This window comes from Megalobrama amblycephala, linkage group LG3 (assembly GCF_018812025.1).
Source record: "Megalobrama amblycephala isolate DHTTF-2021 linkage group LG3, ASM1881202v1, whole genome shotgun sequence".
Taxonomy (NCBI): domain Eukaryota; kingdom Metazoa; phylum Chordata; class Actinopteri; order Cypriniformes; family Xenocyprididae; genus Megalobrama; species Megalobrama amblycephala.
Window position 1 is genome coordinate 30,978,515 of NC_063046.1, and position 12,928 is coordinate 30,991,442.

The window sequence follows — 12,928 nt, forward strand, 5'->3', positions numbered from 1 at the left end:
ATCCAGTGGAGATGTAGGCTATTACAGCCAAAGAACATGATCAGATGAAATCAGTCAGCTCAGTCTTGTTCGTGGTTCTCCTCAGCACTTTCAGAAGGACATTGTGCTATTTTCCTAAAAGGCAGTGTGTAATTTTTATATAATTTTGGCAGTTGTATTGTTGAATAATTAAACGCTATTTGTCTCTACCAGTTATCACAGCATTTGTTGTTACTAGTGTTTTTTGGTTTGTTTTTTTACATCCATTATACCAGTGTTTCCCAACCCTGTTCCTGGAGGCACACCAACAGAGCACATTTTGGATGTCTCCCTTATATGGCCCATATATTTCTGGTCTTGGAGTCTCTACTAATGAGCTGATGAGTTGAATCAGGTGTGTTTGATTAGGAAGAGTTGGAAAATGTGTAGTGTTGGTGTGCCTCCAGGAACAGGGTTGGGAAACACTGCATTATACTATACCCGTTGACAGTCAAAACATTTTTGTTAATGGAATTAAAGTGACAGTTTAGCCCAAAATGAAAATACTGTCATAATTGACTCTCTCTCAATTCATTTCAAACCTGTATGATTTTTTTTCCACTTCAGAACACAGATGTTTTGAAAAACTGTTTTTGTTCATACAGTAGGAAAACTACACTGGAGTCCATTAACTTTCAATGTATGAACCATAAACATTTTTCAAAATATCCTGTTCCTGAGGAAAAAAAGAAAGTCATACAGGTTTGGTACAACATGAGGGTGAGTCAATTATGACAGTTCAATATTTTCAGTTTTGGGTGGACTGTTTGTTTAATGTTTGCCTCTCATTGCAAAAGGTCTATATGAGTCTTATTCCTAACCAACTACAAGTGGAAATCTAGTTGGAATTGTTTAATCATTTTGAATACAGCAATTCTGTTTGGTGGCAAAGAACTTTCTTGACCTTTAAACAGAGTTCCCATAATCCTGAAAAACCTGCAATTTCAAAAAGCTTGATTTCCAGGTTTAGATAAGTCATGGAAATAACTATAGTCAATATTAAATGCTTATAGTTATGCTTAGTTCTTAATATTTTTCAGCTAGAAATTACTCATTATAAATCCTTATTCAGTCATCAAAATAACAGCAAAAAGTCAAATAATAGAAATGAATTTTCCACAAAGTTTGGGAACCTTGTATAAATTCAGTTTCACTAGAGCGGCCATAGCACATCTTAATGCTTTGAAATGGTTATTCATTGGTAACGGTGTCCTTGTTTTTTTTCCTGTCTTTCCAGGAATGTGGAGATCCTTCTGCAGTGCTTTGGCTAGATGAGATCCAGGATGCGATCTTGAGAGCCAACAAGGACTCAGAAGAAGCTCTGCAGTGTAATAATCCTCATTTACGTCTTAGCTTTAATAAAAATATGAACTATGATTCTTTTTTTTAATAATGCAAGTCTTTCTAAAGAATGATCTTCTTGTCCACCTTCAGTCTCCCAGGCAATTCAGGCCATTAATGAGGCTGTGGATAACAAGGACTCTTCTCAAACACTGGCAGCCCTGCGTTCATCTTCTGCTGGTCTGTATGGAGTCACATCTGAATGCGCGCAGACCTACCAGGATGACCTGTTTCGAATTAAAGAGGAAAAGAATAAGGAAGGTGAGATGGGTTCTTGTGTTGATTCTGTGATATTTGGTACCAAACTATATGGTAATATTTACAAGTAACATTTCTCAGTTAAAATAATTCATTTTAAACTATTAGGTGATAAATATTCTTATCACAACATATCATAAATGTACACATTGTGACTGAGAGAGTAATAGAGGTTTTTGGTAGGGGATAATGGCAGTGAATGGATGAAACATTGGGTGAAGGGAGGACACAACTACTACTATAACCTCAAGACTGGACAAGGCACCTGGGATGAGCCTGCGGAGTTCATTCCAAACAACACTCAGCTCAACAAGGAGGAAATACAGGTAAATCTTCATCTCATAATCACATATATAGCGTGTGTATGTATATATACAATACCGTTCTATCGAAATGTATCTTCTGCTCTCCAAGGCTGCATTTATTTGATCAAAAATAGTGAAATATTTTTACGATTTAAAATAGCTATTTTCTATTTGAATATATTTTATAATGCAATTTATTCCTGTGTTTGCAAAGCTGTATTTTCAGCATCATTATGGAAGTCTTCAGTGTCACATGATCCTTCAGAAATCATTCTAATATGCTGATTTGCTGCTTAAAAACATTTATTATTATTATCATCAATGTTGGAAACAGTTGTGTACATTTTTTTTTTTCAGGATTCTTTGAATAGAATGTTCAAGGAATAAATTACTTATCAGTTATTTTAAATTGTAAAAATATATCACAATATTACTGTTTTCGTTGTATTTTGTATCAAATGCAGCCTTAAGAGACCATAAGAGACTTCTTTTAAATATATTTAAAAATCTTACCAATCTAAATTTTTTTAATGATAGTGTGTGTGTGTGTGTGTGTACATACACACATATATAAAACATATATATTTATGCTTTATCTTCCTGATTCACATACTGTCTGTGTCTTTATAGTCTGTTGTGTCAGGAGTAACCACAGCATATAACCGAGAGCAACTGTGGTTGGCCAACGAGAGTCTGATTGGCAAGCTGCAAGCCCGGTGCCGTGGTTTTCTGGTGCGACGTGGAATGAAAGACCGTATTGGGTTCTTGAAGTCTCAGGAGCCGTCTGTTACCTGTATACAGGTAAATTTCCTCTTGCTTCCTTCAGTTAAGACTTCAGGACATTAATGCAAAGAATATTTAATAATATCTATGGGTCTGTGCCAAGTCAGTCATGACCATCTGGTTCTGTTTGCTTTATAGGCACACTGGAGAGGCTTTAAGGAAAGAAAGAAGTACAGTGACAGGAAGCAGTTCTTGAAGGATCACTCTGAAGATGCTGTCAAGGTAAGATAATGAGAATCAGCATGAGAAATTCTGATGGAATTAAAAAGCCACACTTTTTGCCTCATACTGTATGCTATACACTACATAGCCTAAAATGTTTTTGGGTTTGGTCCCTTTTATTTCAGATTAGATCAATCTTAATATGGTCAAATTTCTGTGTGGGTAAATATATGATTTTTTTTTCTTCTGTAGATTCAATCATTGGTCAGGATGCACCAAGCTCGCAAAAAATACAAAGATCGCCTTCAGTACTTCAAAGACCATGTGAGTTCAAACCTAACAACTTGTATATTTTTATATTTAATATAATCTGATCTCTGACCACACAGTCTTTAATGTTCTCCCATCAATTGTCTTATTTCAGATAAATGAGGTGGTGAAAATACAGGCATTCATTCGAGCCAACAAAGCAAGAGATGACTATAAAACTCTCAGTAAGCATTTCATGTACTTCCTTCAAATTCTGTTTCACATCCTCTCACTTAGAACATACCACAAAATCTATGAAGATAACTCATTTGAAGGCGTGTATTTGTTGTTTGTATAATGTTGATATTTTGAAGATGCTATGAAATGAATTATTGACTGCATTTCTTTTCTATGTTGGCATTTGTTTTAAGGGATTTTTTATGATGATACTAAAAGCAGAGTTCACCCAAAAATGAAAATTCTGTCATTTACTCACTCTCATGTCATTCCAAACCTGTATGACATTATTTCTACTATAGAACATAAAATTTTGTGTTTTATGTTTTTTTCATACATTGGAAGTCAAATGTTTGGTTACAAACATTCTTCAAAATGTCAATGTTATAATCTTTCATTCAGGTTTGGAACGATATGAGGGGGAATAAATAACAAAATTTAAATTTTTGTTTAAACTATCCCTTTAAGGGGAGGGACAGTCAAAAGAACATTTGATTGGACAAAAATCAGAGTGTAGAATGAGTCATCAAAATAATTATTCTGTTGTCCCAGAATAAAAAGACTGTAAATTTTAAATGTGTATACCTGCAAACTGTTTCCAAATCTCCAAATTCTGTTTTTAACAGTCAACGCAGATGATCCTCCAATGGCAGTCGTTCGTAAGTTTGTCCACCTGCTGGATCACAGTGACCAGGACTTCCAGGAAGAGCTGGATCTGATGCGGTTAAGAGAGGAGGTGATCACCAACATCCGCTCCAACCAGCAGCTGGAGAACGACCTTAATCTGATGGACATTAAGATTGGCCTGCTGGTAAAAAACAAGATCACCCTTCAGGAGGTGGTGTCTCACAGCAAGAAGCTCACCAAGAAGAACAAGGGTGAGCTGTCCAACCTCATGATGATGAATAAGCAGAAGGGAGGCCTGAAGGCCCTCAGTAAAGAGAAGAGAGAGAAGCTGGAGGCATATCAGTTCCTCTTTTACCTGTTACAGGTAAACCTCATCAACTCTAATCCAACAATTGTTTGAAAATCAGTGTCTCGGCAGGCCTGTTCATTTTTCTCTCTGTTTTCCTCAGACAAATCCAACCTATCTGGCCAAGCTGATCTTTCAGATGCCACAGAACAAGTCAACCAAGTTCATGGATTCCGTGATTTTCACATTGTACAACTACGCTTCCAATCAGCGTGAGGAGTACCTCTTGCTTAATCTCTTCAAAACGGCCCTGCAAGAGGAAATCAAGTAGGAACTCAATGATATTCCATAAATTATATACTCTTTAAATATTTATCAAGTTGCACTCTTTTACGATCTCTCAGCGGTATTTATCTTGTAAATTCAGATCAAAAGTGGATCAAATCCAGGAGATTGTCACAGGAAACCCTACAGTCATTAAGATGGTGGTGAGCTTTAACAGAGGAGCCCGAGGTCAGAACGCCCTTCGGCAGATCCTGGCTCCTGTCGTGAAGGAAATCATGGATGACAAGACTCTCAACATTAAAACTGACCCAGTTGACATATACAAGAGTTGGGTGAACCAGATGGAGAGTCAAACAGGAGAGGCCAGGTGTGTTCCTCAACCTTTTTACTTGAAGGCCTCCCAATATTTTAAGGCCCCCACTTTTCACTGATGTATTTTGTAAATATAAACACATTTTGATTTTGATGGCTGCAACACACTCCAAAATAGTTGGAACAGAAGCGTAATAAAAGTGAAAAGTTTATAGAATATCCAGGTTAAACTGTTTTGAGTCCACAATTATCAGGTAAATTGGTAATTGATCAGACTATCGTGATTGGGTTTAAAAGGAGCATCTCGGTCTTTGCCAGGAAAGATGGGTCGTGGCTTATCACTTTGTGCCATATTTCATGAGATAATTGTCAGACAAATCAAAAATCACATTTGTCAATGCAAAATTGCAAAGAATTTAGGACTTTCACCATCTACCATGCATAATATTGTGAAAAAACTTCAGGGAATCCAGAGAAATCTCAGTATGCATAGGTCAAGGCAGAGGACCACAGTTGAATGTGCCTGGCCTTTGAGCCCTCAGAAAAAAGGGACGTTGAGTTCATAGTCCCAAAGAGGAAAGTGACCATCCAGACATTCACCAGCGACAAGTGCAAAAGCAAACGTCTGTCATGGTATATAGGTGCATCAGTGCAAATGGCATGAGTGACTTGCATATGTGTGAAGGTACCACTGACGTGGAGGCATATATTGGGATTGTACAGAGACATAGACTGCCCTCAGGATGACATCTTTCATGGGAAGTCATGGTTATTAGATCAAGACAATGTCATGTCTCATTCTGCATGTGCTACAACAGCATGATTTCGTAGACACATGTGGATGTGACTGACTGGACATCAGATCTGACTCCTATTGAAAATGTATGGCCCATCATGAAAAGGGGAACCCGACAACGATGCTTAAGCTTAAGTTTTGTATGCAAAACTTCACCAATGTCCTCAATTCCCAAACGATTAAAAAGTGTAATTAAAAGGAAAGGTGATGTGACACAGTGGTAAACGTGCCTCTGTCCCAACTTTTTTGGAGTGTGTTGCAGCCAGTCTTTTCGTTGTACTTATGTCAATTAAATAAAGGTTAAAGAGAATGAACAAATCACAGATTATTGATTTTATTGCATTTCACAAAACGTCCCAACTTTTCTGGAAATGGGTTTGTATATTAAATTATTTATCTATAATTTATTTTGTTATTCTGGAGGTTATGTTTTGTATTCCAGAACTGTGTGTTCTTCAATAATAACAGTAGTAATTGAAAGAAAATAAAAGACATATGATTTCTTCGCATTTTATTTTAGGGTTACATTTTATTTTTGAATATTCTAATAATAATCATTTATTAATTTAAATAATTTTACGTATGCTGAGGCCCCCTAATTTTGTTTTGCAGTAAATTGCCATATGATGTGACTCCAGAGCAGGCAATGAGTCATGAGGAGGTTCGAACCCGCCTTGAAGCCTCCATCAAGAACATGAGGACAGTCACAGACAAATTTCTTTCGGCCATAATTGTTTCTGTGGATAAAATCCCGTAAGTTTACACACGTCACTGATAGAGTGTGTGTTTGTGTGTCAGCAATGAGTTCTTGAATATATGAAAATGACTTTTAGCAAGACCAGATTTGAATATTCAAATACATGTCGGCTACATGAGCCGTTTCATTGTTCATGCTTGTGTACAAGTCAGTGTTATACCGCTGTTAAAGAGTGGCACTGTGCCACAGCTGAATCATATTTTTCTGAGCTTTCAGTCTGAAATAAACCTAATGATTTAAAAAAGGTAGCGTACCACAAAAAAAAGTCTTTATATTGCCTTTTCTTCACTGATTGAACTTAAAACAAACGACATACAGCGAACGACTCTTTATGAAGCTTTAATGGGTCATTAAAAACTAATTATTGCTTTTGATATCATCCACTGAATCCAGAGCACAGTTAACAATTATGAATTGATTGTGATGCAATTTTTAATTAACTGATTCATTGAACTCTATCTCATCATAACATTCATTTTTGATTGAAAATGATCCAAGAACTGTTGAACCATGTTAAGTGTACTAGCCCTTTATTCATCACTTTATGAAATAGGTATTACTGACTGAATGTTCTTATAACAGTTGTAGACCTAGTTAAATTTACATTCACTACATTTTTTTTTTTTTTGGAATAAGTGGTATTTAAACTAAAGCAACATTTAAATATATTACAAACGCAGAATTCTATAGGAAACACTGGTGTAAGTCTCTGTATGTTTGAATGATTGTGTTCCCCTGCAGATACGGCATGCGATTCATTGCCAAGACGCTGAAGGACACACTTAATGAAAGGTTCCCTGATGCCACAGAGGATGAGCTTTTGAAGGTTTGTTACATCACAGCTGCTAGAAATCACAGCAACATTTGGCTGATGTAATTGCACACTTTAGTCTCCAAACCAAGACGGCCTTTATTCAGATGTCTTAAACACTCTGATTACCTCTTTGCTAAACTGGCACCCGCTGCTGTCCCACTGTGAAACAATCTTAAGCATTTCTCTGCTCTCGTGCTTCTCTTCTATTGTGATACACCAGTCTTCTCACTCTGAATACTAAATGTGGTTTCCATCTCTTTCCTTTTCTCCTGGAAAGAGATTCCTCCTCCTTTCTATCTATCTGTCCCACACTTGCTCTGTCTCTCTCTTTCTCTATGCCCCGACTCAAGCTCTCCTCTTGGCCCTTGCTTATACCCTTTTCAAGAGGTTTTTGATGAGCACCCAGCCCAGGTGAGCGACGTCTTTCTTATTCTTGCCGCTTCTCTTTTTTTCCTCAGTATTTTTGTTTACCCCCTTGTGGAAGCAGAAGATCTTCAATTGCACAACAAATGTAGAAACATATATAATAGGCTTTTAAAATTTCACAGTTGTTGTATTTGCTTGAAAAGAAGAACAGACCCATCCTTATTATTATTTTTTAAGATTGTGGGCAACCTGCTGTACTACCGCTACATGAACCCAGCCATTGTGGCTCCTGATGCCTTTGACATCATTGATTTATCTGCTGGAGGTCAGCTGACCACAGAACAGAGGCGAAACCTGGGATCAATTGCCAAAATGTTGCAGCATGCTGCCTCCAACAAGATGTTCCTTGGAGACAACGCTCATCTGAACCCCATCAATGAATACCTCTCCAACTCCTACCAGAAATTTAGGTACAAGTGACATCAAAGTGCTTCTGTTTGTTTCTTCATTTTTAGTAGCTTAATTCACACTCAATCCATACTAACGCAATAATTTTTCTGCCGCCCAGACGTTTCTTTTTGGCCGCTTGTGACGTCCCTTCTTTGGAAGACAAGTTTAATGTGGATCAGTACTCTGACCTGGTCACCTTGACCAAGCCTGTGATCTACATTTCCATTGGGGAGATCATCAACACTCACACGGTAAAATATGAGACTAAAGGTGCGGTCACATTTATCATTGCTCGGTGAAATATCATGTTAAAAATCTAGTCATTTCAAGAGGAATCCGTGTGAGAGGGAGTTCCGAGTGAGGGCGAAAATTTTCCACCGAGATGATTTTGCTTTGGGTTAAAATTGTTCATAAAACTTAAATGTATTGACTACCAGAAAGCTTACTTGTTTGAAGCATTGCCACACTATTGATAATGGACCTTTTTTCCTTTTGAATTTAGCTAAAGTGACCGCACCTTTATGGAAGAGATCACATCCAGTAGATTTTCAGGACTGAATATGTTGTGTGATATCTTCTTTAGCTCTTGCTGGATCACCAAGATGCCATTGCACCAGACCACAATGATCCCATCCATGAGTTGCTAGATGACCTGGGAGAGGTGCCCACCATTGAGTCTTTAATAGGTGAGCCTCTGAGAAATGCTTTAATGTGTCAGGACGCTGAGGTCCTGCTGAGACAAGGTGATGAATTGTCGTTCTCTCACAGGTGAGAGCCCACTGCCCGCTGATGATCCCAGTAAGGAAATGATGGGTAAGACAGAAGTCTCTCTCACCCTCACCAACAAATTTGATGTTCCGGATGAGGCCAATGCAGAAATGGATGCCAAGACTCTCCTTCTCAAGTAAGGACAATGCCCTACTCAATTGTTCTGTTCCAAAACCTAGTGAGGTATCTTCAAAGGCAGTTCCAAAAGATATGATGCCTCCTAAGATACTTAATTTTACCAAATCCTTCCCAGAGAAGACAACTTGATAATGCAATGTGGCAAGCTCACTGGAAAAAAAAATAAAACAATTAAATCCAAGATGGCTCACTGGGTTCTGGAACTGATGTTTTTACTTGTTAATGTAGTTTTGCTAGTATTTAACATGAATCTTTGTCCATTCACCTTGCTTATATAGCACCAAGAGGCTCATAGTAGATGTGATCAGGTTTCAGCCAGGAGAGACACTTACTGAGATCCTGGAGACTGTAGCTTCACCAGAGCAGGTAATTTAATAGCTGGTATTTCAGAATGAAAAAGAAACTCCATCAAAGAAGTGATGTGTTCAAGCTGGTGTTTTTATTTGAAACAGGAAGCGGAGTACCAGCGTGCCATGCAGCGACGAGCCATTCGTGATGCTAAGACTCCAGAGAAGATGAAGCAAGCCAAACCAGTTGTGGATGACAGCCTTACCTTGCAAGGCAAGAAGGACAAGATCAAGAGCAACTTGCAAAGACTAGGAGAGTTGGGTAAAGTTCACCCTGAGAAGAAATACCAGGATCTTATCAATGACATTGCCAAGGTACCGTTCCTATGTCCTCTGCGTCCTGGAATTTTCAGACTGTACTTGAATATGAAATTTCAGATACACCCTTTAATTTATACTAAAGACTCTTGATTCATTTGTTGATGATTTTTTTTGTAGGACATCCGGAACCAGAGGCGATATCGTCAGAGGCGAAAGGCAGAATTGGTGAAGCTTCAGCAGACCAATGCTGCTCTGAACTCCAAGACCAATTTCTACAATGTGCAGATTGACTACTACAATCAATACATCAAGACCTGCATGGACAATTTAGCCAGCAAGGGCAAGTGAGTGATGAATGTTTGGAGTATTTACTGTCCAGTTTAGTTCATGTCATTATCTCTGATTGAATAATTGCTGTTAAGCTCTTGGCTTACGGTCATGGAAAATGCCATTGCTTCACACAGAGTTTCTAAGAAACCTGGAGACAATAAGGCGAAGAAGAGCAAGCAGGTATCGCAGAAGTACACAGCAGCCCGTCTGCATGAGAAGGGAGTGCTCATTGACATTGAGGATCTGCAGACAAATCAGTGAGTTTGTGTATTTGGGTTGATCTACTATATTTATATCTTTATAGTACTACGTGTTTATATATCCGCATTTCCTCCTGTTGTCCTTGATAATAATGTGCTTTATCTTTTACAGGTATAAGAATGTAATTTTCGAGATCTCACCATCTGAGATTGTGGGCGTGTTTGAGGTGAAAGCTAAGCTCATGGGAGTCCATTTGGAGACATTAATGTTAGAATACCAGGTGAAAGTTCTTCTCTTGATATTTTTTTTTTCGTCTCTGTATCTAATGTAGTCAGAAAGAATGTTTGATTTTTGTTTGATTATCTTTTGGCCCTTTCACACCAAAAGATAACTATCTGAGTTTCAATAACTGTTCTAATTCTGTAAGAAACAACACTATAACAATACCAACACAGTAGAACAATATCCTTAGAATAAATTTCAGAACATTTTTTTTTTTTTTCCAGCTGATGAATGATAAAAAACATTGACAGCCAATTATAATCCAACAGACAGTAAAGAGCTTGAGCATTTAAAGCAGCAGATGACAACTGCAGTGCACGCTTATAATAATCTGAATGTTTTTCGACTGCTGGTGTGGATGCTAATGTAGTTATATCTACTGTATACTTATCATTCTTGGTGTGAATGGGGCTTAACTGTATATGTCATTTTTGTCCTCTTTAATATCAGGACCTGCTCCAGTTGCAGTACGAGGGGGTGGCAGTGATGAAGCTGTTCGATCGAGCTACTGTAAATGTTAACCTCCTTATTTTCCTGCTTAACAAGAAATTCTATGGCAAATAGAGACTCAGAGGGACTTGACAGACTGTTGCACACAAAGTGAAGCCCAGACCACATGCATCTTTACAGTTTAAATCTTTTCTGCACTACTCTGAGTAGGCCTTTGTACCTTTCTCGAAGGATGTACATTATTAAAGTAGACCGCCAACTTGCATCTTCCAGATAAGTAATGGTTGACACTTTTTTTTTTATTTTTTTTATTAAGATTATCAGTGTCCAAAAGAGTATCAGTAGTGTTTGCTTTGATCTTTTGCAAACTGTCCTTGCATGAGCTTTGAAAACTGTATATGTTATATGTAAAATGAACATTTTTATTGCCTAATCTATTTTTTGGGAGAAACAAATTTGTTTCTTAGTATCCCTATCGTATAGGAAAGTGATGAGTGTTATAGCCACATTCCTCGAATTGTTACCAAAATATATTTATCAGAGCTTTTTTTTTTTTTTTTTTGTAAAAACCCCAGCTATGAATAGGTTCATTGGCTGGTCAAACATGAGGACTTAATGGAAAATAATATTTTTTTTTGTTTTTTTTTTGTTGAGCATTTGGAAACTGCATGCTGGATAAGTTTATGTCCCTCTCATTTTTGCAGCCTTATGTCCATTTTTTTTAAAGGTGCCTTAACTTGAATAAACCATTGGGAAAATGTGTGGAGAAGCCATACACAGTGCTTAAAATGTCAGTCCATCTCACTGTCTATTCTTACAGTTAATGTCTCTTTATAAAAAATAAATAAATTTAAAAAAAAAAGGAAAAGTTGAATGATGATTACATATTTTGACTGATTAGTAATGCTGGTTTATACACCAATTATGTTCAGAAAATGCAGTAAAGACATAACAGATTTATCATTACATTTAAAGATGTACAGACTTATCTTCTTTTAATTTTCTTCCAGAACCATTGCAAATATCAAGTTGGTATTGAATTCAGTCCATTACACTTATTCTGTAAAAACAAAAGGATTCAGGTTTTAGAGCAGAACATCAAACTTGTGTAACTCTGGTGTCTGACTAGGATGCTCTCAGTTGCTGTACTTTTGAAACAAAGTGCTACACTGTTTTCTATTCAAATGTTTTATAAAGCTGTATGGAGGTGTGTATTTTTTTTCACGTTCATCCAATATGGAATGGTTGAAATGTCTTAATGTAACAGTTGTAACAGTCATTATGCCATTGTTACCAGTAGCACTTTAAAGGTAGTTCACAAAGATGCTGCATGAATTAATGACACAGGATGATAAATGTCATTCTCCAGTGTTTCAAATGGCAGAAAGTAATTAAACCTGATATTCTTTGACCTCAGTGTATGGTTCAAAGTTCTTGCTTGAATATCTACTCAATGTAATTTTGTTTGTTTGTTTTTGTTTGTTTTTCCATAAATTGCAGATAGCTCATGCAGTCAGTTGTTAGCTGTTTCAGCGCAAAAACTATTAATAAAATGTATAAATGAAAACCACAGTGATGGAGAGAATGATGTACTGTATTTGCTTTTGTTCAGAAGCCCAAACACATTAAGATCATCATTCAGTTTAATATTTGAGAGGCACAAATAATTAGGCTTAGATATTCATTTAATTTTGCTGTATACATTGCATAGGTGCTGTGTTGAGTAATATGTGTGTGTGTGTGTGTGTGTGTGTGTGTGTATGTATGTATGTATATATATATATATATATATATATATATATATATATATATATATATATATATATATATATATATATATATATATATATATAAACTCCAAAGTGGTGAAAAAGGTGATATGGTTACAAAGTAAATAGTAGTTGGGGGGGTCTGAGGTCATCCTCCCCCAGGAGAAAATCTTTTCATGATTTTAACATTTAAATTAAGCATCCTGGTGCACTCCCACAAGAAAATAAATGGAAAAAACATTTGCTTCAATTAAAAAAAAATATTGACACTAGGGCTGGGCATTGACACAAATTTCACAATTGGATTCGATTTTGATTCAGGATCTTGCGATTTGA

General features: G+C 36.8%; 1 protein-coding gene across 1 annotated transcript in view; it reads left to right on the forward strand.

Annotated features, from left to right (window-relative positions):
- iqgap1 (IQ motif containing GTPase activating protein 1) overlaps positions 1-12,390 on the forward strand; it is a 47,555-nt gene extending 35,165 nt beyond the window's left edge. The window contains exons 16-37 of the mRNA XM_048185096.1: positions 1,256-1,346; positions 1,453-1,620; positions 1,801-1,943; positions 2,553-2,723; positions 2,844-2,927; positions 3,120-3,191; positions 3,292-3,361; positions 3,980-4,344; positions 4,430-4,593; positions 4,694-4,918; positions 6,272-6,412; positions 7,158-7,242; positions 7,834-8,066; positions 8,165-8,297; positions 8,630-8,732; positions 8,815-8,950; positions 9,231-9,318; positions 9,405-9,614; positions 9,738-9,904; positions 10,025-10,147; positions 10,263-10,371; positions 10,824-12,390. Coding sequence (XP_048041053.1) covers positions 1,256-1,346; positions 1,453-1,620; positions 1,801-1,943; positions 2,553-2,723; positions 2,844-2,927; positions 3,120-3,191; positions 3,292-3,361; positions 3,980-4,344; positions 4,430-4,593; positions 4,694-4,918; positions 6,272-6,412; positions 7,158-7,242; positions 7,834-8,066; positions 8,165-8,297; positions 8,630-8,732; positions 8,815-8,950; positions 9,231-9,318; positions 9,405-9,614; positions 9,738-9,904; positions 10,025-10,147; positions 10,263-10,371; positions 10,824-10,937 — 3,195 coding nt within the window. The 3' untranslated portion in view covers positions 10,938-12,390. The remainder of the gene's footprint in view (positions 1-1,255; positions 1,347-1,452; positions 1,621-1,800; positions 1,944-2,552; positions 2,724-2,843; positions 2,928-3,119; positions 3,192-3,291; positions 3,362-3,979; positions 4,345-4,429; positions 4,594-4,693; positions 4,919-6,271; positions 6,413-7,157; positions 7,243-7,833; positions 8,067-8,164; positions 8,298-8,629; positions 8,733-8,814; positions 8,951-9,230; positions 9,319-9,404; positions 9,615-9,737; positions 9,905-10,024; positions 10,148-10,262; positions 10,372-10,823) is intronic.
- The last annotated feature ends 538 nt before the right edge of the window (positions 12,391-12,928 follow it).